Consider the following 25762-nt stretch of genomic DNA (forward strand, 5'->3'; position numbering starts at 1 on the left):
CGATGGTCTCTGAAAAGGACGCGACCTTCGGTCCTACTTTTCTTCCAATAGGAGGCAGCGAACAAGTGCCCGTCCGTGGAACGCAGCCCTCCCCTTCCGATCTGTTTCGGTTTCGGTGTGTCTACCAACGTCATGATGACGTTTCTCGGGTGGAGGTTTATCGAGCCTTTACCAGCGTTTAGGGCTACTACCAGCATCACTACCTTAACAACTGTCGCTGTCAAAAAAAAAAAAAAAAGAAGAAGAAGAAAAGATAATAGTAATAATAATAATAGACCTCTCCCTGTTTGTAAACAAATGACGTCATAGTGTTCGACAGCGCCACCGGTTTGGTAGAGTTGAACCATGCTCGAAGCTATGGGGGCCAAGAAGGTCGCGCCCGAAAGCCACGGTCTTGAGTGGAATACGATGATCCCTGAAAGGGACGCGACCTTCGGTTCATAGGAGGTAGCGAACAAGTGCTCATTTGTGGAAACCAGCTCTCCCCTTCCGGTTTCGGTTTCGGTTTCGTTCTGTCTTCCAACGTCATGATGACTTTTCTCGGGTAGAGGTTTATTGGGGGTTTACGTCGCGAGACAACTGAGAAAGAAGAAAATAAGAAAGGCTGGAATACCTGACTTAGCCGGGACAAACTATTCGAGGAGACCGACGTGAATAGAAAAGAATATAAAAAAACGGAACAAATTCAAACAGGAGATGTAGAAAAAGAGTTTCTAAACGTGGAATCCGGAGCTGACCTTCCAGGCTCATGTGGGGCCACACTAAGGGAGTGTAGTGTGAGTGAAATTTTGTGTAGCTAGTGCGCCACCTATCTTTCTTGTGATTGTTTAAATATACCCGCGCAAATAAATTCCTGTCAGTTGTGAGTTTGCAGATATACGTTTGGCTCCTTGTTTTAACCGCCCTTCGTCCCGTCTGAGTGCCACAGTGTAGCGACATGAAGCAAGAGATGACCAAGAGGCACAACGAAAACCATGCAGGGTGCAACTAATGAATGAGTCGAGATCTCCAGTACTACACTGTACTTCAATCAAATAAGCACGCCTTTGTAGAATATGTATACGAGCTCAACTTTCGTCGCGTCCCTGATGTATTTGTTCTCGTCTTTCACGCCGTCGTCTGCAGCTGGGCTTTACGAGCAGGAAAGTGTCACTGAAGATTTACTCGTCCCTGTTTTAGCGCGAGCTGAAACAGCGTTGTATAGAGCCACGCGAAGTGAATACAACGGAAGTGAAGCGCCTCCGCAACGGAACACGGTGGGTACCCAATTTCCTATAGACCTCTCCCTGTTTGTAAACAAGTGACGTCATAGTGTTCGACAGCGCCACCAATTTGGTAGAGTTGAACTACGCTCCAAGCTAATGGGCCAACGAGGTCGCTCCCGAAAGTCACGGTCTCGGCTGTGGATGGGAGGCAGTGAACAAGTGCCCATTCGTGGAACCCTGACCGCCGCTTCCGATTTGTTTCGGTTTCAGTCTCTCTGCCAACGTCATGATGACGTTTCTCGGGTAGAGGTTTATTCCATAAAACTGCACGTTATCTTCTTTCACTCTTGGTCGGCTCAAGACGCATGCTGACTCCCTGTCTCCCAACTCCTTGCTACTGTCCTCTTTCCATCTGTGCACGTCTATACCCTCCTCCTCATAGCCACAGTTGCTTCGTGGCGCTACCACACTCTTTAAAAAAAAGGTGTATTTTAACTCCTTTCCTTGCCACATATATAACACCCTTTTGGAAGGTGTTTTTGGTCTTTTTGGTGTTTGGCACTGATGATGTCCGTCGCATGACGGACGAAACGTCTGAGTAAACTTTGTTATTTTGTTATGTTAAGTCGGAGTTCTCAACTTTTTTGTCTAGTTACCCTTTTGGAGAGTCCAATTACTCTCAACAGGGTGTCTCCTTACTCCCCTCAAGGGAGTAGCATAACACCTTCTCCCTGCAGGAGTGAAATATTGCCCTACAGTAGGGAGAAAGGTGTTATGCTACTGCCTTGATGGAGTGAGGAGACACCCTTTTGGGAGTGATTGTACTCTCCAAAAGGGGTGTTATATATGTGGCAAAAAAAAGGAGTTAAAGTACACACTTTTTTTAAGAGTGCACGGAATTAAACTAAGGGCAGACGTTCAGCTGAAGAGCACATATTTTCATAGAGGTCATATTTACCTACCGTCTTAACTTAGTCAGAATTATTAGATGACTCGCTTCTATATTTTGTGTAGAAATAGCAATATATAGGCAGCACAGCCAAACTTAGTGATGCATTGTTAGCCGACTACTAGGGTTCCGCTTTTTTCGGTTTTTATTTTTGGACAGATTCGGCGTATGCTTTTCCATGTTTATTGATTTTCACGAAATCGGCGTTTTTCGATGTTTTTCCTGGCGAGTACACGGTTTACCCGGCAGTTATCGGCGAATAGAAATCACAGTGTAGTTTCCACACGACACTCGTTCAACAAGGCGTTATTCGCTGCGGTGGCGTTTTACGGTTAACGAAAAAAAGCAAGCGAACTTTTTTTACAACCATCGTATTTCTGTACAATTTTCTGATCTGTATCAATAACTTGCTGGGCGTGTGTAGCAATTTATCTCTCTCATTTCCTGGAATGTCCCTCTGTATTCGGGGTTTTTCGATTAAAACCGAATGAGGGAAAACTTACCCGGCGCATGTTTTTCGGTGATTTTCTATTAAAGTCGAAAACGCGGAACCCTACGCCATACGTCTTTTTCCCCTACCCTTTCCCCTACGCTTTCCCCTAACGCTTTCGCCAAATTTCACGGTTCTCGACGAAATTTATGGTGAACAGAGCTCTTCTAAGACGGTATTTGGGGCGTAGGACCAGTGGATGAAATGCCGCCAGCCCAGAACCCAAGAGAGATGAAGCAGTTGTGAGGCATCGGTTGTATTGTCCGTCTCTCGTGTTGTGTACTGGCGTTGTTTCATCTACTGGAAGAAAGCTCTTCGACAATAAAGCATTTGTTGGTTCCCAGTTCCTCGCTATACCAATTGTCGCAACGTCATCAACTTGGTGGACCACTGATCCAAGCAGCACAATGTACTGTAAGTCAAGTGCGATAGGGGTGGACGGGTAAGTGGAAGGCCTTCAACAGACTCGTGAAACTAAAGAACATTGATACTTTATATACCGTCCACCCCTATTGCACTCGACTTTCAGTACATTGTGCTGCTTGGGGAATGATGTCATCAGTTGAACAAAAGGCACAACCTGTGGGAGCAGCTTTTTCTTGAACTGCCATCTTTCGACTGAATTATGTAACTGGGCGGCTTGTGTTATGTGTGCCCTTGTACGTTTAATACGACGAAACTTGCAGGACACAACTTGCTTAGACACGCCATATTTTGCGAGTGACGCAAAATACCGACTGTGCGGTACTCCCATCATTGTTGTCACGTGACACAAAGACACCAATCACCGTAGTTATAACATAGGTTGTGGGCTAGTATAGTATCCCGCTATAATTTCGTGGAAAACTGTACCGCTCCTGGACTGGGAGGTGGCCTGGGTTCGAATCCGGGAGCGGGCTGTGCTGTCTGGTTATTTTCCCTAGGTTTTCCTGGAGATGTAAAATTTCCGGAAAATTTAAATCGCTAAAAAAAAAAAACTGTTTTCTTCGAGTTTTTTTTCCGAAAAATTGGCAAAAATGGAACCAAACACAGTTACCGCTGAGTCGAAGCATTGCCGGCCAAACCACAGCATACAATGAGCTAGAAACTTTAGTAGTGTTCACCCTCTAGGCGTAACTGCAGAGCAGAGCATCCCATGAGACAGCTGTCTACTCAGCGATAGGTAATTGGAACAACCCGTCCACTCCGATCAGAACTCCGACATTACGTGAACGCGATGGCGATCGCTTGGAGCAGCCAGACGGAGCTCTATGTTGGTGGTTGTTGCAGGATTAGAGGCACCTAAGGCACTGTTGGCGGGATGGAACGCATCGAATGCACGAAAATTTACATTTTTGAATTGTAAAATTCAAAAATGAATTGTAAAATTCAAATTCATCTGAATTTCATTTATATTCATTCATATGAATTTCATTCAAATTCAATTCATTTGAATTGTAAAATTCAAAAATGCCTGGAAATTTTGGGCAATTTTTCTGGAGACGAGGAAAAAAACAAAAAATAACCTGCTTTTTCCCCAAAATTTCCGTTTTTTTTTCCGGGGCTTCGCATCTCTAGGTTTTCTTCAGAACCCGCGCCGTCGCACAGAACGTGCGGACGCGGTCGGTGTTCGTGAAGTTGCCCGTCTCCTGGGCGTGGCCGACTACGCATATATAGCTTGCATAACAACCACCACCCGAATCGCCTGGAAAGTGCAGGAAAAAATTCAGACAACACAGTCCCTGGTAGGCCCCTTCTTTAGCATTACTTTGGTACAACCGAACTGGCGACCACTGTATTGTTACACGTTATCGTAGTTTCGTGACGTAAGCCCCAAACTAATGCCGTTCTGCACACTGTTAAATTCTGAACACCCTTTAGGGTGTAATCGCGCGATACCATAACTAACACCGTTTAGGGTGTAAATAAATACCCACAAGAAAAAATACACCCTTCAAAAAGGGTGTTTTGAATCCAGCGTTTTACACCCTTTTGGGTGTTTTGAAGGGTTCGATAACTAACACCCTTTTAGGTGTAAATGTACACCCCTAGTAAACATTACACCCTCAAAAAAGGGTGTATTTTTCCTAGACTGTCTCTGCAAGGACATGAAAATGGAAAAAGGACAGCTTTGTTCAGTTGAACATCATTACATTCACCGACTATGCAGAAATGTCGCATGTGAATCATCATACACAAAAAGACCTACTCGTTGCTTAAGTTCTGGTCGTAAAGTTAGTGCTGTATCTGCACGTTCTTTGAACAGGAGGTATCCTGTATGGTACGCTTGCAGGGCTGGCTCTGTTTTGCTTGTTTATACCCTTTTTACACCCATGAGTGCAAAACTGCTACCAAAAATGTCTCCACATAGCTATCACACCCATTTCCCACCCTCCAGACACAGCAGCAGTCCTTCCAGTGAGGGTGTAAAAAGGGAGTAGGCGTAGAGATACACCCTGATTACTCCCTTATCATACCTAAAAGGGCGTTTTGAATTTAACAGTGTGGGGCAGTACGCTCTAAAAAATATAACTCCTTTTTGGGTGTACTTTGACGACACCCTAACTGACTCCCTTTTTGGTGTATGTCTACACCCCCAGGCAAGACAACACCCTTCAGTAAGGGTGTTAAGCCGAGGGCAACAGAAACACAACGGTTAAAATAACAGGCATATTCTTTATTTGGATTACCTGGCAGAATAAAAGCGCTAAAAACACGAGGACACCGGACACACAGAGCGCACTAACAACATTTATTTTTCAACAACACCGTTCCTTAAAAGGGCTCACGAATTCCCTTTCCTTCGTTGTCAACCCAATGGAAGCGCTGCTGACGCACTTGTCACCCCCCTCCGCTATCAAAAAAGCTTCCCAGATTTCCCGTTCCCTGCTATCAGAGAACCTGCCCTTTATCTGCGCGTCACCAAACAAAGGTAGACACCCACAATCCCTCACATGTAAAAAAAGTTTACCAGAACGTGCAGATAGATTATACTTGTGCTCTCTCAATCGAACATTTAAACACCTTCCTGTTTGGCCCAGATACATGGACCCACATGACAATGGAATTTCATTTGACAATGGAATTTCATTTTCAATTTCATGGAATTGCATTTGGATTACCTATAATACACTGCATGCACTGCAGTAAGAATTACCATGTAGTCACCGCACAATATAAAACATAATAGTGTCCACCAACATAGCGACGAAGATGAAGATATTACGGTGAGGCCAAGAGAAAATGCCCTCATGAAATTAAGGGCGAACCACAAATTACATGATAGTTACGCAGATGGATGAGGCTAGAGAAGGATTAAGACTACACAAACACAGTCCTCGTCAACATGCAAGCAGCTCAAGATAGAAAGTAAGGCAATCGGTAAATCATGATGATGATGATTGAATTTTATTGGCGCAAAAGCAACTCAAGCTATAATACGCCAAAACCATGGTAAAATTGTGACTAGTTAAAAATCAGACGATTATACTAAAAGAACGTAGAAATTAAGAAAGACGCAATCATAGTGTATTGTGTATATTGTGTATATTGTATTGTGTTGTGCATATTGTATTGTGTAGTATTGTGCAGTATTGTACATACCGAACCGCACACATTGTAGTATTTTGTCATGGTTGTGCTAGTTTTAAAGGTTGTGTTTAAAGATTAGGTAGTTTAAAGGTTAGTTTTAAAATAGCGTTCTATATTTCACACTACATAGATGATTTTGTTCATTCGCTGGATGCCGTCGCGACGATTAAAGGGGTAATGCCCTTGTCAAGCAGCCTCGTGCTGCTTTTTGGTTTCCCCCTGATTGTGTTCGTTATCTGGAAGTTGCAATAAAGCATCGTTTATCGTTAATAGTGTAGTTAAAAGACTAATATCCCTACAAAAGCTGCAATCGGTAAAGGGTCAGCGAAGCGTCGGTAGCGAGAGTCGAACCCATACCTCTCTGATTTCTGGTCAAGTGTACTACCAATCATACCATTCTGACATCGCCAACAAACCAACTCGCCAGGGCCCTGTTCAGAAGACAACGCACAGCCATTGAGTCAGCTCATCTGACCTGAAACCAGAAGGTTGTGGCATTGTGGTTTCATTGCCCGCTATACCTCTCGCCTCTTGAGTCGTTGACTCTTGCCAGTTGCTTTACTTGCTACCACAAATTGCACCAAATTCGTTTGTTACGTATACCTCTTGATTTTGCCTAACGGCCACATGTGACCGTTACAACGCGACGCGCACTGTTATCTGATCTAATCAGTGCATTCCCCTTAAGGTTCAAACGTCCCGTAATTTCACGCGTATTAGCCGCGGCTTATGCGCGATTTTTTTTTCTCACGGGCGCTCTGCGGCTTATCCACCGGTGTGGCTTATCTGATGACTATTTTTTCCAGGTATTTTCCCCATAGGCAAATTTTAACGAAAGGGCTCCCTCGAAAAGGTGTCTCTGGAACAACACTGCCCTGCCAGTGCACGAACAGTGCGTAACAGGGACGGGTCCACATTCGAGTAGATTGATCTTCCTGGTGCATTCCCCCAAGCAGCTTTAAGGAAAGTGGTGACAGTGATTTGTGTCTTCTGGAAGGCCACTGGCCCATCAGTCCATGAAAAACGCTCAACAAGGGCACAATCCGATCGTCGTAGAATTCTAGAACTGACCTCCTCTGTTGTACACTGTGAACCACAGGGTTTACGGCCTTCTCTATAGTCTCCTTTGTCGCACAAATCAGTCGTCTCGTATTGCCCGCGGCTTATCTGCGAGTGCGGCTTATCTGCCAGAAAAATTTCAAAACTTCCCTAAAAACGCGTCCTGCGGCTTATCTGCGGTGCGGCTTATACGCGTGAAATTACGGTAATCTGAAAATACCCGCTTCAAAGGCACCTCAATCAACCAAACAAGACAAAATACACCGACAACACTTACCAAAGAGCACGCTGCAGCGAGACGTTCGCACAAGTTAGTCGATCAGATGGGCACGGCGCATCTGTTGCTTGCATCCGTTCGAGGCCCGGAACCATAATCCTTACAGTGTCATACTAAACTCAGATGGTGAAACGACCTGTAGTTCACCAAACGACCTCCCCAAAGAACACGAAAACTACCACAACTAACTCCAACCGCCATAGCTGTAAACAGCACACAGAGTAAACAGCACACTGTTGCCAGATCTGTCGTAGCGAAGCCTTAGAAATTTGATGGCCACTACACCTTTTTCGCACCAATTCTCAAAATTACACCCTGCAGAGCGGGACATACACTAATTACACCTATTTCAGACCAAGAACACGGTATGTTCTTTTTCTTGAGGGTGTAATAAAGGAGTAAACCAATTGATACACCCCAAATAGCCAGTGATGGCCACTAACTACTTCTACAGTAGTTTAACTATAACTACTAACTACTCTGCGATTGAGTAGTTTAACTAGTAGTTCAACTACTTTTCAGGGGAGTAGTTAAAACTACTTCTTTAACTACTGCAATGTAGTTTAACTAAATTTATAACTACTTAACGTTGTCCATCAACACCAATTCCTTGTAATGTTCTTGGACACCTAAATATGAATCACAAGCAATGATAAACTTTGGCTCAAGCCATTGCTACGATCGTCAAATACAAAGCTTGCGGCGAAATTCTTTCTGTGCCTACGCGATAAACGAAGTTGCAGAATTATTTCACAGCAAATGGGGCTTCACTATAGACACGCATTAAAAGTGAAGATTTAGTACACATGCACGACACAATTGCTCTGCACCTCCGTTCTCATTAGACAAGTAGCTCAAGGTAAAAGTCGGAAGCACAATCGTGCCGCAAAGCTTGCGGCAAAATCGGAAGTAGTTGGCGCCTTCAGTAACCTAACTACTGTAGTTAACTACTTAAAACAGTAGTTTAACTAGTAGCCGCCACTACATTTCTGCAGGTAGTTCATAACTACTTTTTAACTACAATCAGGTAGTTTAACTAGTAGTTTAACTACTGGCCATCACTGCCAAATACATCCCGATTACACCTAAAAAGGAGTTTTATTTTTTAGAGTGTAGAACAGCTCGCCCTCACCAAGCCATTCCTTCTGTCCAGAACAGCGCTATGTGGACTGCACTCTTTGTCCTTGCCTTGAATGCTGCCGTGCACGGATTTCCCACCGGTGCCCCGGAGTCCAGATGCTTCGACCCTAGGCCCAAACATCCCGGTGCTGTTCAGTTCAATGCTGACGATGCTGGACACCTGCATTTGAATCAGACTCGGGTCGACTTCATAAAAGGCGACGATATCCTAGGTGGGTAAAGCCGGGGACGGCGTCTACGGGGGGCAGGACGGGGGCAATCCCCCCTCCCCAGACGGCCGCCGAGGGGGCGCAAAAATGACACGGCCAGATGGCTAGGAGTTCACGGCGTTTGGCGTCCTACAAAGCGACGGCAGTTGTCTGTGGTTCGTAAGGCTCTGCCGCATTGGTATAGCCGGTCACAAGTGTGGCATTTGCAAGGCATATACAGGGTGCATGCATGATGTAAAACCCCGAGACTAGGGAACACGAAGGGACAGACACAAACAGGAAGTTCAAGGCTTGAAGAATTGAGACTTCGTGTTTGTGTCTGCTCGCTCGCATCCATGCCAGCTCGCTTGCATCCTAGCCATTCTTTCATTGTCATATACAGGGTGTTTGCTCTAACGTGTCAAAGAAATTTTATTTAAAGCGAGCGATAAAAGAGAAACGAGCGCTACTTTTCAGCTACTTGACTAAGAAACAGGTGCTACTAGTGAACCGGTACCTGTTTCTTAACTCAAGTAGCAGAAAAGTAGCACTTGGTTTTCTTTTATCGCTCGCTTTAAATATAATTTCTGGACACGTTAGAGCAAACACCCTGTATATTAACGCATTATGTGCAAGCCTATCCTTCAAAACACAATACATCAAAGGTTCCACGGATGCCGTATGGTACGCTTTTCAACCATTCCGTTGTGCCTTGTTTCGTTTCGTGGCATCATGTGCTTAGTTACGGATCACCAGCGGAACGCCTGCACAGAGAAGTTGTGTGGCGCGGGCGGGGGTCGTAAATTTCGGAGTGTACCCCCCCCCCCCCAGGACCAAAAAGCAGACGCCGGCCCTGGGTGAAGCGTTGCAGACACCGTGAATTACGATGTACACATGTACCGATGTCGTTTGTTTTATCCAACCACGCATATCGGTGACTTGACGCCGGTGAGGGCCCGACAGTCGGGAAGCGAGGAATGCCATGTTAAACTCGACGAGTGTAGTTGGGAAAGGTCAGCAGTGCGGGCAATGAAGAAGGATGTGCGCTAGATCTTCCCGATCACCGCAGTGGCGGAGGACGACCTACTAGATTGTAACGACCATGTCATAGGCACTCCTTCCGAGCGCCGCATTTTTAGAAGGTAGCGGTGGCGCTACTGATCGTCCCAGTTATTGCTTCCTCAACTTCTACAATACTTTGTACATCAGCTTACCATAGTATTTCTGTACAAGCGGTGGACGTTCCACAGATGTTTCATTCTGAGGTTGATTATCATCATCATTCTACGCGTTTTCGTAGGAGCTATTGCTGTCGTCTGCTACGGTAGTCGTACATACGCTTCTGCGCCTTCAGAATTCAAATTTCCATCGTCCAGTCGTGACGCAGATCTCGCGTGCAGACGAGTAGCGCCCCTAGCGGATCGTGCGGACGGGTTCCTCATAGGGTTTGCTGATTATGACATGGTCATTATGATCTAGTAGGTCGTGTGGCGGAGTCATGGAGATCCAATGCATCGCGAGTGGTGGCGCCACTGAGCTGTATACAAGTCACACTGAGTCGCATCCTACGAATTAATGCAGCGTTTTGGCGCGAAGTGTTTCCTAGCACCACCAGGAGGCCGATAACTTCTGTCAAGCGTATAGATGGAAGGGGGGAGGGGGGGAGAAGAATGTCAGTGCAGACCACTGGCGGAAAGACAGGGGTACCATTTGTCGTTGAAGAATGGGACTCCTCGGAGCTGTGCAATACTCGTTCGTCTTTTACACTCTAAGAAAAAAAAGGAGTACTTTTACTCCTTTTGGGGACTAAATGCATTGCCACAAAAAATAGTCCCTTTCGGGAGTAAATGAAGGGGAGTAAATGAATGTGACAGAGTGGAGACTGCATTTCACGCGCCGTTGTAAGAGTCCCAGGTACATAATTCGTGTGCATGCATGAAAATACTTTGAAGCAGACCGTCAACCGTGATATATCGAGTTATATATAAGATCTTGCGCCATACAAAGGACACAATTTGCGAAGAAAGATACGCTAACTGTTTCTTACTCTGTGTGGCTGGAAAATTGCTACGTTGGCTGAGTTATACAGCGTTATGCCGTCAAATTGACCAAGGACACATACTTACGTAGACTGTTGCATTCAGGAGACCGTTCGCGAAGTTCAGTGACAGTTTGCAGTCCTGGGGAGTAAATGTCGGGTTAGGGGACTAAAATAGGGAGTAACTGCAATCTAGGGAAGTAGAAGCTGCAATTACTTCCCGTTTTACTCCTTTTTTTCTTAGAGTCTATAGATGAGAGAGCCGCTTGTGCAGTGCCGTCAGCATATGTTCATTCCCGACGACGCACACCACAATGGGCTGGAACCCATTGGAGAAGTATAGCCCATGCCCTGCTTCGTAAACATGCTGGAAGCCATTAAAGCGACCGTCACTAGGGGTGCCCGCGTTCTCCATAGCTTGCAGTGCAGCTTTTGAGTCGGTGACTACTTGTCCATTCTCGCGGGCTATGTGTTGCAAAAATAATACAACTGCACAGGGTTCGGGAGTCCTATACAGTCGCTGATGAGTTTGGATGCGAAAGGCATCCATGGCCAAATCCAGTCCATCAGAGAGAGTATAACGAGAGAAGGGAAGAAACGGCAGCACAGTGAGTGTAGCCTGCTCCAGGAGCAGGAAACTCGGAACGCCCGAAGAGGAGTAAGAGGACAGCTTCTTAACGCGACAATTGTCACTGAAACCTTCATGAAGGCACCAATTAACGATTGTGAAAAAAAGAAAAAAAGAAAAAAGAATGCAGCGCTTAACTTCGAGTTTTGGCAACTTTTGATCTCGGTTCAGAGTTAACCAGCGTCGGTGAAACCGTGCTTAGACCCAGCTAGGTTTTCCAAGTAATCTTTCGTTATGACGGAGTTGCGCTGTCCACGGTGAAATCCATTTATTGTTTATTTGTTTATTAGTGCTACACAAAATCAGGAACACACTTGAGATAAGGGACCGTGAGGGGGAAACCCTGTTAAACGGTCCCGCAAGAAAACATATTATTCAAATACATCTTGTGAGGGAGAGGTAATGCAAAGGTAGTAGTCCGCACATAATGTAACAAGGAAATATACAAGATGATACACATCAATACATATAATATGCACAAACGGTGTACGTTGCTACAATGAAGTAATGGACATGTCATTGAACTAAATAAAGAGATTAATGCCGCTGTTGAAAGTGTAATTTGCAAGAGCGCTTGAAAGCGAGAAAGCTAGTTGTTGACCGTAGGTTATGTGGGAGTTCATTCCACAACCTAGTTCCAAAAGAAGAAAGGGAGAAATGACCGAAATTAGAGCGAAAGGCCGAACATTGAAGAGAATGCGACACGTTCCGTAGGGAATATGGTGGAACGAAATTTTGAAAGTTCAGTTGTTGTCTGTCAAAAGACCTGTAGAAAAAGTTATGCATAAGAAGGGCAACTTTATAATCACGGAGATCGAAAATATTAAGTACAGATAAAAGAGAAAAAGCGAACGACACCGACTCCAGACGGCCGACAGAAAAATTTCACCAGAACAATATGCCCCAAAGTGCTTAGCCACCTCTAGTGGGAAGTGTAGGATTTCATTGTGACTTTGGCCAAATTACGACGTGCAATGGAGTAGAATACGGCCAGTGATGGCCACTATAGCTACTTCTACAGTAGTTTAACTATAGCTACTAACTACTTCGCGATGGAGTAGTTTAACTAGTAGTTCAACTACTTTTCAGGGGTGGTAGTTAAAACTACTTCTTTATATAACTACTGCAATGTATTTTAACTACATCACTAACTACTTAACGTTGCCCACCAACACCAATTCCATTCTATAGTGTTTTTGGACACCTAAATATGAATCGCAAGCAGTGATAAAAGTGAAGGTTTAGTACACGTGCACAGCTACCATTGCTCTGCACCTCCGTTCTCATCAAACGAGTAGCTCAAGGTAAAAGTCGGAATCACAATCGTGCCGTAAAGCTTGCGGCAAAATCGGAAGTGGTTGGCGCCTGCAGTAACCTAACTACTGTAGTTAACTACTCGAAATAGTAGTTTAACTAGTAGTTGCCACTACATTTCTGTAAGTAGTTGATAACAACTTTTTAACTACAATCAGGTACTTTAACTACATGTAGTTAACTACTGGCCATCACTGAGAATACCTGCTGTCGTGATGACCGATGGCCAAAAAATCATCAATAAGGTTTTGTTCTTGAAGAGATGAGTATTGTTGCAGAAATGTGTTTTGAGTGCAGTGGTCCTGTCATCGAGTGAATTGCCATTCAAAGGATTCCTGATTAAGTCTTTCCTCGAGAACGGAACGGAATACGGAGGATACTTCATGCCAGGAGCGAAAGGCGTGAAGCTCCTGCAGGACTGCTCCGCCGCCACGCACGACAACAACGACCCGAAACAAGAGATCTCTGTTGTTTGGAGAGCGGACATTGACGAAGGAAGTGTTTTCTTCATGTAAGTTTTCCTTCAGAGGGACATGCCAGGAATATGTTGATGTTACAGTTGTACTCGCCGGTGAGCATGTGCAGACGCTACGGGCAAAGTGTGTGTCATCCAGCCACACGGGCACAAAAAAATGACGTCATCATCTAACAGCATTCCGGTCTCGAATGACGTCATTTACGAAGCACGTCATTTTCTAATGTCGCTAAATGCCATGATAACGATGCGGCTTCCTTCTTAGTGAAATGTAAGTTATGATTCTTTAAAGATTAAAGCTAGTCAAACACGTTAATGGAATGTTCTGGGACATAATAATATCATGTCGATGTTCATGTGGATTAATGTAACTGAATAAATGGTCAGGTAACGTATTTGCAAACATGTGCCGAGTCCAAAACAAGCAATGTGGCTGCACCTCAAGTTATTTTGTTAGTGTCGATAAACTTTTTTTAAACAACTTGAGATTTCTTTCGTCAAACGATATTATCATTTCGGAGGGGGGGGGGGAGGGGGGTTGAACACCCAGAACTCTCCCTCTGGCTCAAATTTTGTCGAACCACATTGTGTTGCACAGTAGAAAGTTTTTTTTAAATGAAAACTGAAATTATTACACTACGTCAACAATGGGGGACATTGTGGGCATTGCATGGGCGAATAATTTGCCGCAAAGTTAGTAAGCAGAAAATGGCATTAAGGCAAATGCCATTAATTAATAATGCTCGTGTGGTGCCGCACGAGTGACATTACAACATAATTGCCTATAAGCACATAATGCCATTTTGGTTCCTATCTGCCTTTTGATATTAGTTTATCAGATAAACCAGATAGACGAGCGGCGTGTTCCCATCCAGTTTCGAATTCACGGTGACGTAAGCCTGAGCTTCCATGTCATTGGCCCACGTCATCGAATTTAATATAACTATATTTTTCACATTGGCTCTAAGTATCATATGTATGCGAGTGACAGCGTTTGTTTCGCGTTAGTTTTGGCCCGGACTGTCACCTTGGAAAAAGCTGGCCACCATCATCTGTACCTACACTCTTAAAAATGATGGTGGTGGTGGTGGTGGTGGTGATGGTGAAAGGGCTTGCCGTTGTCGGCCTCACGTATGTGGGCAACGTCACGACTGACGCCCTGGGGAATGTGCGTCCTGGGCCGACTTCTAAGGGAACTGTGCCAACATATGACTGAAAGCGTCTGAGGAAGCGTCTCTTAAAAATGAACTTCACCACATAGCACGCTCCTAGCCAACCATAATCCAGATTGACAACGTTCTCGTCTCTGATTTGTTGAAGACGTAGGGCGGAGCCTATTTTGTGACACTTATGCTGTTCATGATTGTCACAAAAAAGGCGTACGCCTTCCGTTTTCAGCAAATCAGGGAAGATAACAATATCGTTCGAGATTACGATTGCTTAGGAGCGTGCTATGAGGTGAAGTTCATTTCTAAGAGCGTACCTCCTCTGGCTACGCCATTGCTGAAGAGTGAGGACTCTATATTTTACGCTTATCCTCACAGTAGCATGCTCAGTGTTTGAGAAAAGTTTGTGGAGCACGCTCCAGCACCTTCCTTCCTTAGACTGACAAGCTAGCAGCCAATGGTACCGTACGGACTTGCAAACAATTGACTGGGCTGCCTATTAGGCGAGTCCATAGAGTCCATAAAGGAGTCCATAGAGGAGTCCATAGAGTCCCATTCGCTGTTAGCGTGTCACTCTGAGGAAGCAATGCGCCAGAGGAAGGAAGGCTGTGCTGTCTGGGATTTTTCCGGGGTTTTCCCTCAGACGCTTTCAAACATATGTGGGCACAGTTCCCTTAGAAGTAGGCCCGGGACGCACATTCCCCGGGGCGTCAGTCGTGACGTTGCCCACCTCTGTGAGGCCGACAGCGGCAAGCCCTCTTTCCATCACCACCACCACCACCACCAATGGGCCAGAGCGTGTTCCGTAAAACATTGTCCAGCACTGTAACATAATCCACGCGAGTCATACTTTGAATAAAATCGTGAACTGTGATATGTCGAGTAATACGAAATGTGACATGCACAGTGCACAATCTGCAAAGAAAGGACGGCGTGGTATTTCTTACTCTGTGAGCAGAAGGTTGACTAGTTATATTCCCTCGTTCCATCAAACGCAAATACGATAACAAGTAGGGCAGCACGTTCCTTGAAACTCTAGACGAAGCGTCATGGCTACCTTGAGGGCGCTCCTCGAGTCGAGTTTCGAATTATCCACGGATCGGAACCCTTATTTTGAGGGGGTTCGATTCAGTTCTGTTACCGATACCAGGTCATGCCAGGTGATAGGTAGACTGGTTCGTTCGTCGACAGGGTTTTCAGTAGCCGTTTCAGTGTGCCGCGATGGTGTCTTTCTCTTCAAGTGTCGTTACGCAATCGCAATTTCCAGGCCGGAAGACATGGGTGCATGTTGACTCGTTTTACCTGCAAAACCTGAAACCTGTCTGAAAGTCCTACAATCTTTTGTTATTTGTAACGCACGTTGTTCCAAATAACAAATTGATCTTTTTCGCTATAAGTCTGTTTTAAGTATAAAGATCCGAGGGAGCTCGAAAATCGTCTCAGAGACAAAGGGTATATGGCTGGAGCCGAGAGCGGTTCCTCGAGGAGCACCTTGACGGAGGAATTGCCGTGGCGCCAAGCCCTCCTTGGCCTTGCCAAGCCAAGCCAAGCCAAGGCCTCCTTGAGTGACCTTTCCTCCACCCGTAGAGATCGAGACGGAGCGTCGAGTCGGGTATCGTTCAGCAATATGGGCCTGAAGTGTGCCCCGAGCACCTGCACCGAATTACAATTGCACCTGCTTCGAATTGTGATCCGGTCTTGCTTCTTTTCAGAGCGACGGTCGTCGAAAGTTTCAAGAAGTATTTCGTCGGTATTGGATCATGGGAGACCTAGCTTTTGAGTCCCAAGATATTGTGTCATGTACATCGAGCGAATAAACGAGCGTTTCGTCTCTCGTGCCCCGGTTGAAATTTACTGCCGACAAGGGTGGACCTGCGCACAACGTACACTGTAAACTGAAAAACACCCTTATTGGTGTAAATGGCTTGTCCTATAACTAACACAGAATACACCCTCTGAAAAGGGTGTTCTAAGACCATATGGTGTAAAAAGAGGTGTCAGTTATAGGACAAGCCATTTACACCCACAAGGGTGTTTTTCAGTTTACAGTGTACGCAACAGACAATTTGCTGAAATGCTAAAAGAAAGTCAGTACAGAAGAGATGACCACAACTGGGTGGGGGGGGGGGGCACTCAACTGCCAACCAATAAATTATTTCATCAAATAGTGTGCTTAGATGTCACTCCCACTTCCCCTTTCCACACCCTCTCGTATCGAAGGGTCGACCTGTTAACGCATTTGTTTTTTTCTCCGAGACACAAACGTTCCTTGTATGTAATGACGAAGGGTGAAAAGAAGATAAGTATCGTGTTAGCGCTTTTAGCATGACACACTAATCCGCCCCAAAGTCTTAAAGCAGGTAAGAACTCTTATCCGAAGGTATTCAGTCACGAGTGGAATAGGTGTAATGTTTTTCTTCTGCGCTTCGTAATTTTTATTTACAGTTTGTTGTTCAATACTTTTCCTTCATAACGTGTGCAGCGTAAATACAAAAACGCACTTTTTTTCGGACACGGGCGAGCAGACGTACCGCCATCCAGATACCTCTACCCATTGTTACGTCGTTTGAAGAATTGCAGTACACTCTTAAAAATGAACTTCACCACATAGCACGCTCCTAGCCAACCACCATCCCGAATGACAACGTTTTCGCCCCTGATTTGTTGAAAACGGGAGGAGGAGCCTATTTTGTGTCCATTATGCATGGCACAAAATAGGCTCCTCCTCCCGTTTTGAACAAATCAGGGGCGAGAACGTTGTCATTCGGGATGGTGGTTGGCTAGGAGCGTGCTATGTGGTGAAGTTCATTTTTAAGAGTGTACCCAATCAGGCGGGACGTACACATAACGTCTTTCTCTACACTCTTAAAAATGAGGGGGGGGGGGGGGGTCGAGGTAGCTTGCCGTTGTTGGCCGCACTCAAGTGGGCATCGTCAAAAATGAACCTCACCACATAGCACGCTCCTAGCCAACCATCATCCCGAACGACAATGTACTCGCTTCTGATTTGTTGAAAACGAGAGGCGGAGCCTATTTCGTAGCCACAATGTCGTACATAATTGATACATAATAGGCTCCGCCTCCCGTTATCAACAAATGAGGAGCCAGAACGTTGTCATTGGGGATAATGGTTGGCTAGCAGCGTGCTATATCTGGTGAAGATACGGACCTATCGAATTCATCTATATAAAATGTGTCACAGCCAACAAGTTAAAATCTCCGTCTAGAGCCGACACAGCGGGCGTGCTAGCCTGATAGAGTTCATAGATCCTTCAACTGCTTTCCGTATGCTGAAAGGAACGACGAACTTTAGGTGCAGAACGGATACCTCACTAAAGGTTGGTTCGCATTACTGCGTTTACGCTTGCATGCAGGGGATTGTATATACTTACGCGCGTTTCCTTACAGAACGTATTCACGCATGCGCACACGTCACCCCGTTCGCATACTTGCGTTGTGGCTGTTGCGTTCCTGCAATAAACTCTCCCTTCGCTTCTCTGCTCGAAGCAGCGCGCCTCTAGCGTAACAGGGCGTATGCGTGCATTTTTTTTTCAGATTTGATTCGACACATGACTTGTGTCGACGAGGCTGAAGTTCGCTCAGCTTCTTGCGGTTCGTCGGTGCAGTAGCCTTCCGAAGAGCATCTCCCGCTTCAATGGCTGAGTTCTGCCGTAACGCAACCGTAAACGCAGCAATGAACCAACCTTTACTTATAGCCACAGGGCGATACCCGCTTGGGAAAGTCAATTTCCAATCACCTATACACTTGACCTGCTCATTTGTAAAGTGTTACCCTGTATCCTGTTATCCTATGTAGTCCTGTCCAACCTAAGGGCGCGACATTGCAAAATGAATCTTTCTCGCTATATTTTTATCCATCAGAAGACAACATAGTGCAGCAAATGTTGTATTCGTAATTTGTTCGTGTACCACTTGCGCTTGGGATGTTATTCTAATATAGTTCAGTGTATTAAGGATTTATTAAAAGGTCCTATATACTGGATGTCAGAAACTTTGTGGCATGGCATGTGTTCGTTGGAGACGCCATCTTCAGTGGGACATGTTAGAGGGGTTGTGACATTTTGATTTATGTGGAAAAATTGCAGTAGTAATCACTGACCACCAGTTTTAGGAAACAAACCCGGGGTGCCCGAATTTATCGGGGTGCCCATATCACAGCGAGGCCGCCCTTCCGAGTGTTCTCGCCGGAAGCGAAAGGTTGTAGGTTGTATCATTAAAGAGGAATTTGTGCAGACGTGCGATATGTGCACGTAGAGTGCATAGCCTACGGGTTGGCTATGTGCAATGCTTTGCAAATCGTGCACATGAAGGTTATTCCACAGTGAACGGCGTATCACCACATCACATTAATTGTATCTTATCTTTATCTTCTGAGGAAAGACTTTTTATAAAAAATATTCGTTAGTAAGCAGCCGAATCAAAGTATTTTTGGCCCCATCCAAGGTACTTGCACCTAATTATCGTATGAGAAGTTGGACTTTCCCATGCACAAAGTTACAAATGAAAACAGTTGATGACAAATGAAAACATTCATCATATTGTTGGTTCGTCAATGAAATAAGGTTTATCATGTACGTTTGCGGACATTTCGAATGTGCAGATTACCAGAAGGGACACTTCTTTGGTGGATTCATGGGTTTGCCATTGCGGCAAGAGAATGTTTCACTGAAGTGCACAGAGTTCATGAGTGGAACATTGCATCTGTCATCTCCTTGTGGATGAGTTGCGTTCAGTTGATCACCAATATCAGACTTGCCTTCGCACCACTGAATACAATTCGCCACGTAGAAAATCTGATCCCTCGTCAGGCCCCTCACATTGCCGAGATACACCTTAGACCTTCTTGCAGCCTTCTGGTATGCCCTCAAGAGGGAGCCAGTGCCGAGGACGTCGGCCTGGTACTCGTATAGGTGCTGAACATAGGATCTGGCTTTCGGAGCGTTGTTGATGATGTGTTCCATGTAACACCGTTCTAGAATATCGAGCTCCTCCGCACTATTGCGCGTGAACCATGAGGAGAGGGTTCCGTTGCCGTCGTACTGACGGCCGTTCAGGTCAAAGCCGTGCATGATCTCATGCGCCACTGTAGATCCCAGTCCGCCGTAGTTTATCTCGGGAGGGCCACCCACGCTGAAGTACGGTCTCAATAGCCTGGAAGGAAGGATAGTAACGCTGTTCAGCTGGGGAGAATAATAAGCGTTGGATTGGAACAGCGGTTGAGGAGTCGCAGCTTCGTAGAAATAGTCCGAGTAGCCGTGCACCACACCTTCCCAGTACTTTCTAGTCTGAAATGCATTCACTTCTAAGTAGTCCGAAAGAAAGGGCCCATTCTGGTCGGGGAGGTCTCTGTAAAATTCGTCGATTTTCTCGGTGGTGTTCAGCTTAGGCGCGAATCCCAGGCGGATCCTGAGCATGGATATCTTCCGCAAGGCTCCGGTGCGTGTTTCGTGGTCCATCCAAGCGGTGGTTCTGAAAGATTCTTTAATCTCGCCGACGATCGCTTCAGTCATCTCTCTAGTGGCACTAATGCGCTCTTCGTTAAGTGCGTGAAAGAGCGCCGAAGAAATCGCCGCGTCGGGAAAGACGTCGAAAGTGGCGGAGAAGCAATCCTGACTCTTCACAAATGAAACGTCATAAAGGTAGTGGATACATCGCCAAGCGAAGAATAACCTAAGTTCGTCTTCTGGCACATTCTTTTCCTTTCCGAATAAGCGATGAAAAAATTCGACGTCGGTCCGTGACACGTTTACCTTCCTCTTCAGCAGCAAACGGGATGACGCGTAGTGTTGGAGAGCTGCGGTCCATTCTTTAGCAAGTGCGTCGCCATTGTCTTTCACGCCCAGTTCCCACAGGTCAAGCACCACAAAGGTGTCGTAGCCGTCTGACGTTCGGCCGACATTTCTTCGTGACAGTTCGCTGACTTCAATAATCTTGTTCTCTACATGCGTGATACTATGCACTATCTTTTCGCCGACATGTGCGGAGTATATTGCAGACAGAACTGTTCTAATGTCAGTACTTTTTGACATCGCTTCGGAGTCTAGTCGGAATGCAAAGTTTGGGCAGCCTTCCTCCATTGGTTCAAAGCGAAATATTAAAGGAATGTTTATCTCAAATATAAATTCGACCAAAGTGTGCAAGAGATCAAACGCCATGTTCTTCCTCACGTCCATCTTGTGACCTGCCAAGAAATTTCTCGCAGTGGCTGCAGATACTCTACTGTCAGCTTCCTTGCAGTGTTTGTACAGCGCTGCAGACTTTTGAAATCCCGTCTGCCCGCTAGTGGGAACGTGTTCGGTCTCCAAGCTTTTCACTATGACAGGGATCAGGCTAGTTGCACTTAGATCTTGACCGGTGTTGTCCACGTCCATTCCTGCAGGCTGTTTGTAGTTACCGCAGACGAACGCGAAGAAGTCCTCACAAGGGTCCCTCGTCGTGTCCACAATGGCTTCGATGAACTTACGGACCTTACGACAATCGTTCGTGTCGCAAACGTTCACCGACGACGTGGTCTCACTTGCTGTCGGTGTCATCTCGAGGTCGTATGGGTCACCTTCGTAGTCATCATGAGGAGGCTGTGGCCTGGGCGAGAGTTTCGGCAGCAAGATGCGTTGAGGAGCTGGAGGTGTCTCGTCTTGACTGCCGTGCGATTGTCGTTGTTTACTTTTTGTGAAAACCCAGACAGCAGCAGCCATGCTCGTGATGAGGCTCATTAGCAGAACCAATGTCAGCAACGCATAGGTTTTCCTGCAGGCTTGTTCAGAGTTTTCCAAATCCTGTACCTGGGAAAAAGTTGATATGAGTGCGGTACGGGGGCTAGATTAAAGCTACACGCTCTAGAAAGCCGTAAACATTAATATCAGCTACTTGTACATTGTAGAGCCAGAATTTCAACATATATAACACGGTGCTAGTCACAGGGGCGGATCTAGGATTTTTCCGAGGGGGGGTCCGTTATGGGCAAGTGCCAGGTGCATGCTGGGATTGGTCCGTTGAGCCCTATGTTTAAGTCTGGAATTGAGGGGGGTCCGGACCACTGGACCCCTAGATCCGCGCATGGCTAGTCAGATAGCATATCGAAAGCGTCATTCTCCAATACGGCATAAATGCAGGGCAGGAACTTTATACTGGCCCTGTTTATATGGGACCGCTCCGGAGCGCTCCGTGACGTCAAGTCGGTTCGCTCGCGTTTACATGGAGCGATCCCAGCTGGCGCTGGATGGGAGCAGAAGGCAGCTAGTGAGAGAGGAGGAGCTCCGAGGGTAAGAACGCGCGCAGAGAACTGAGCCCTTTATAGAGAGAGTTTGGCCATTAGGAGGAGCCTAACTTAAAGCGCGTCATGCGACGTCATGGCTGAACGACCTCCCCCTCATCGTGTTCCATTGTTATCCAGTCGTCAAACGGTCGTCAACCGGTCGCCGACGCCATATTGATGCTGATCGTTGTTTACAATCCAAAAAGAGAAGACACGCGCGTACTTGTTGCTTCGAAAGCCTTTCGTCCTTGAACTCTATCAGTTCGGCAACAAAGCCCCCCTTATCACTGGTCATAAGACGGTTATTCCTATAGATTACATTCAACGCGACCACGAAGCTCTCGACCAGCTGGCGGACAGCATCAATATGGCGCGGACTAAGAGGTTATTTAAGCGGATTCCGCTCGGGTTCAGGCTTTCTGGGCGGTGCAACCACGAGTCTGACGTCAAAATATAAGCTCCTCCCATGAGGCGGCAAAATATCGAAGAATGGCAAAACTCTCCCTATAAATGGCTATGGCAGAGAAATTCACGCTGCGCCCCCTAAGGAGAGGAACTCGGTGTGTACCAAGGCGTTTACCGAACCGACTCGATCCACCCCTCCGAAGCGGACAAAGTTGGGCGACATTTGGGAGCGCTCAGAGGGGTTTACATGTGCACTCCGCGACCGCAAACCCGGTTTGGTTCGCTTTAAGCGGTCCCATGTAAACGAGGTGACTGAAAAGGCCTATTGCCATGCTTTCGTGTGTTCAGACTCGGGATTTTTCATGTGTACTATCATGCGCTCTTCGGGTTTGCTTACAACTGAAATGTTGCATCTTTGCCAGACACTTTAAAACTATGCTGATTGCAGAAGGACGTCTCGCGTGCAGCTCTTTAATGGTATCAATCTGTGCCGTGGATGACTTTATGCGTGGTAAAGTGCGTAAAGTTCTCAAAGCGGAATATAGAGAAATTTAACCGTGCTTCCCTTTCAGAATCTTCTGAAATTTGCAGTACTATGATTATGGATCTCAGTTTTGACGAGTCAGCAATGACGTGTTGCTCAGTGACGTGTCAGGGTGGCCTCGACTAAGGATAAGCTCCAACACGAAGTACAGGAAATGAAACAGGCATGTGTAGGGCAGAGTTCAATACACAGAAACAAGACACATAAATGAGAGTTACCTTTGTGGATGAGCGTTTCTCTTCCCACATACTAACTTCCCTGTACTGGAAAGCTTCGCAAGCTCCGAAATCAGCCATGACCCTTCGTAGAACGTCCTTTCACATTCTTCTCCTTCTTCTTCTTCCACCACTAACCGTGTGGACACACGAGCGACATTCCCCCAGAAGCGGAAGATGCGAAAACCGTCATAGCTTCCTGCTGTCACGTGAGCACGAGCGTTCAACGTACACTGTCTTCACGTACACTTCTAACCGTGGGGAATATCCTGCTACACAGCCACAAGATACTCCGTAGCAGACGACAGGAAAACACCCTGACGGTGTCGTCTGCTAAAAGTGTCGTCTGCTAAATGCGCAGTACGCCATGGCCGATATTCTGCACCGTGTGAATGCTCACATAACAGAGAGTGGAACTTTGCCTCTGTGAGCAGTGGTTTTGATTTTTCTTCCATTAGAATATTCCGTGAGGATGTTGCTCGTGTGATTACACGGTAAGCATACACATTCGAGATGCACTCACAGAATGCGGATCTTCTTCTTCTTCTACCTGGTACGGCACACAGCGGAAGGCAATACGTTATGAAAGTTGGTCAATTCTTTGCGCGGTCCCTCAGCTTTTCCTTTTTACAAAGCCCTCATACTAAGCCACATCAAGTACGCTCTTCCCTTTATTGGCTCCTCCGCCCCCCCCCCCAACTTGCAGCGCCTCAAGCGACTTCATCGGACTGGTCTAGGCATCGCTTTAGGCCTTCCGCGGGCGTCTGACACCGAGGAAACTTTACTAGCCAGTACGCATTCACGCCGAGAGATGCCTTTATGCAGTGCTGAACAAGCTCCGCTAACTCATTCAGCCACTTCAGCCACAAAACATCCTCAAAAGCTGTGCAAGTTCTATCTCAGAAACAAATTCAAAATGGCAACCCCCGTATGACTATGTCAAGTCGCTTTCACCGGCCTGGAGAGATTTCTTCCACAGTTACCACTATATGGGGCATCCAAGAAAAAAAAAAGAAAAAAACACGCGTCTAAGCGGTCGTCTCACTCCACAGAGCCCACGACCACTTTACTATAATCACTACACCAGCCACAGTTTCATCTATACTGACGTATCGGTGTTCCCAGAATTGGCCTCCGGCACCTACTTTATTCCTTCTGTCAACCTGCAGTGGTCTTCAAGACTTGACTCTCACACCATCTCATCCAACTACTTCTGCCGAACTACTACTTCGGCAGAACAATGAACTACTACTACTTCTGCCGAACAATGTGCCATGCTACAGGCCCCCATCTCTTCATAAGCTCAGTGAAGTAGTCATACTCACCGATTCCTCGGCAGCACTTCACGAGTTATCGGATGTTGATAACCAATCTGTACTAGTGAAGATTGTCAAGTGGAGGGGCCCTTAGGCCTTTTCGGAGCCTTTTGAAAGGAGCGATCTTACGTTTCACGGACCTTCCACCGTAATCTGGACGGGATGTTCAACGTCTGTATGACACTTCCCACAGGTCAACAAGTCACCGCCAGCCCTGCCAAACGACAAAGGGTAGAGAGCCCTTCCTCTGGTGAGCCCGACAATCCACAGGCCGTGAATGTTCCCGATAACACCCCGGACACTTCGGTACCGGCAGCTCCTCAGCAGACAGATGAGATGAACGATGGCAACCTTGCCACTTTACTTCTTGACCCGTTCACCACTGTCACCTACAAGAAAAACCGAGCCGGCGGTATTCCCATACTGTTTCGACCAGCAACTAGTGCTACTCCTCTTACTACTGTCTTCAAAATAAAGTTGTTGTCGTGTACTGGTGAAGAGCACCCGACATGCGTTAGAGCTTGCCTAGAACAAGGAACAAACACCACAATACAATGGATTCCGGCACACGCTAGCCTCGTAGGCAATGAACACGCTGATAAACTTGCCAAGGCAGCTCTCCCCTCGAGGCCCCGTCCTTATCCCGCAAGACACTGTCGCCGGCACACTGCCAGATCTAGTCTAACCACCAGACGTGCATATCCCACGCCCGCGCGTTCTCTTGTTATCGCGCACCCGCAGCAGAGCCACTGCCACGATCCTTAACCGGATCCGCACGGGGTCGGCCTTCGTGGGTTCACAGCTTCAAACTTACACAGTCACCCCTATGTTGCCAGTGTTCTACTGATTCAGAAACCATAAACCAATTCCTGCTTGAATGCCCCACCTACAGATCCCGAAAAAAGTTTACGGAACAGTAGAGCGACGTATTTCTTGATATCAGCGACACCCTTGCGGCGAACGTTGAGTGGACACACTTACTGAGAGGTGCGTCGAGTACCCCGTCACCTGTTTGTAAGTCTGTCTGCTCCAGTTTGCGGCAACCGTTTCGCTCAGGTGACTATATACTCCACTCCAGTGTTCCGTAAACTTTTGTCGGGACCTGTACAACGGAGCACGCAGACAGCTGCTCAACCCCTGAACCCCAGCATCCCTACCTCTGAAACCATCGCTGGTGGTGGCAACTCGCCTTGCCGAGCGACGACGGCGGGCTGCTGCTCTACAGGTTTTCCCGGCGATTTTAATCCAAGTGCCAGCTAAATTAATCCATGTGCCATGCAAACTTTATGGGGCATGGATTAATTTAGCTGGCACTTGGATTAAAATCGCCGGGAAAACCTGTAGTCGCCTTCGTGAAGGAAACGCGGCTCATATCACGCCTGTAGTGTAATGTAGTAGTATTTTTCTTTCTTTTATTTTTGTCTTTTTTCTTGCGTTTCAGTCGTGATGCTGCCCGCTTTCATCTTCACCACCACCACCACTACTACCACCATCACGACCGCTGCTT

The 25762-nt window shown here is 46.4% G+C and overlaps 2 protein-coding genes across 2 annotated transcripts; one reads left to right on the plus strand and one right to left on the minus strand.

The window, feature by feature from the left end:
- Positions 1–1185: 1185 nt before the first annotated feature.
- Positions 1186–16330, plus strand: LOC135384218 (putative defense protein 1). The gene is made up of 4 exons (XM_064613428.1): positions 1186–1256; positions 8704–8902; positions 13156–13369; positions 16212–16330. Exons 2-4 carry the CDS (start codon positions 8713–8715, stop codon positions 16270–16272), a joined length of 465 nt encoding a protein of 154 aa, XP_064469498.1. The 5' UTR covers positions 1186–1256; positions 8704–8712; the 3' UTR covers positions 16273–16330.
- Positions 16331–18945: 2615 nt separating this feature from the next.
- On the minus strand, positions 18946–24066 carry LOC135384219 (neprilysin-11-like). The gene is made up of 2 exons (XM_064613429.1): positions 22943–24066; positions 18946–21302 (listed from the first exon to the last, which is right to left on the minus strand). Exons 1-2 carry the CDS (start codon positions 23018–23020, stop codon positions 19122–19124), a joined length of 2259 nt encoding a protein of 752 aa, XP_064469499.1. The 5' UTR covers positions 23021–24066; the 3' UTR covers positions 18946–19121.
- Positions 24067–25762: the final 1696 nt, after the last annotated feature.

Source organism: Ornithodoros turicata, chromosome 2 (genome assembly GCF_037126465.1).
Source record: "Ornithodoros turicata isolate Travis chromosome 2, ASM3712646v1, whole genome shotgun sequence".
NCBI lineage: Eukaryota > Metazoa > Arthropoda > Arachnida > Ixodida > Argasidae > Ornithodoros > Ornithodoros turicata.

Bases quoted from the DNA above. Each gene is read 5' to 3' on its own strand.
- LOC135384218 (XM_064613428.1), top strand. From the start codon at position 8,713: ATGTGGACTGCACTCTTTGTCCTTGCCTTGAATGCTGCCGTGCACGGA. The intron at 8,903-13,155 runs GTGGGTAAAGCC...TTTTGAGTGCAG, and splicing joins AAAAGGCGACGATATCCTAG to TGGTCCTGTCATCGAGTGAA. The intron at 13,370-16,211 runs GTAAGTTTTCCT...GCTTCTTTTCAG, and splicing joins GAAGGAAGTGTTTTCTTCAT to AGCGACGGTCGTCGAAAGTT.
- LOC135384219 (XM_064613429.1), bottom strand. From the start codon at position 23,020: ATGGCTGATTTCGGAGCTTGCGAAGCTTTCCAGTACAGGGAAGTTAGT. The intron at 21,303-22,942 runs GTAACTCTCATT...ACTTTTTCCCAG, and splicing joins AGAAACGCTCATCCACAAAG to GTACAGGATTTGGAAAACTC.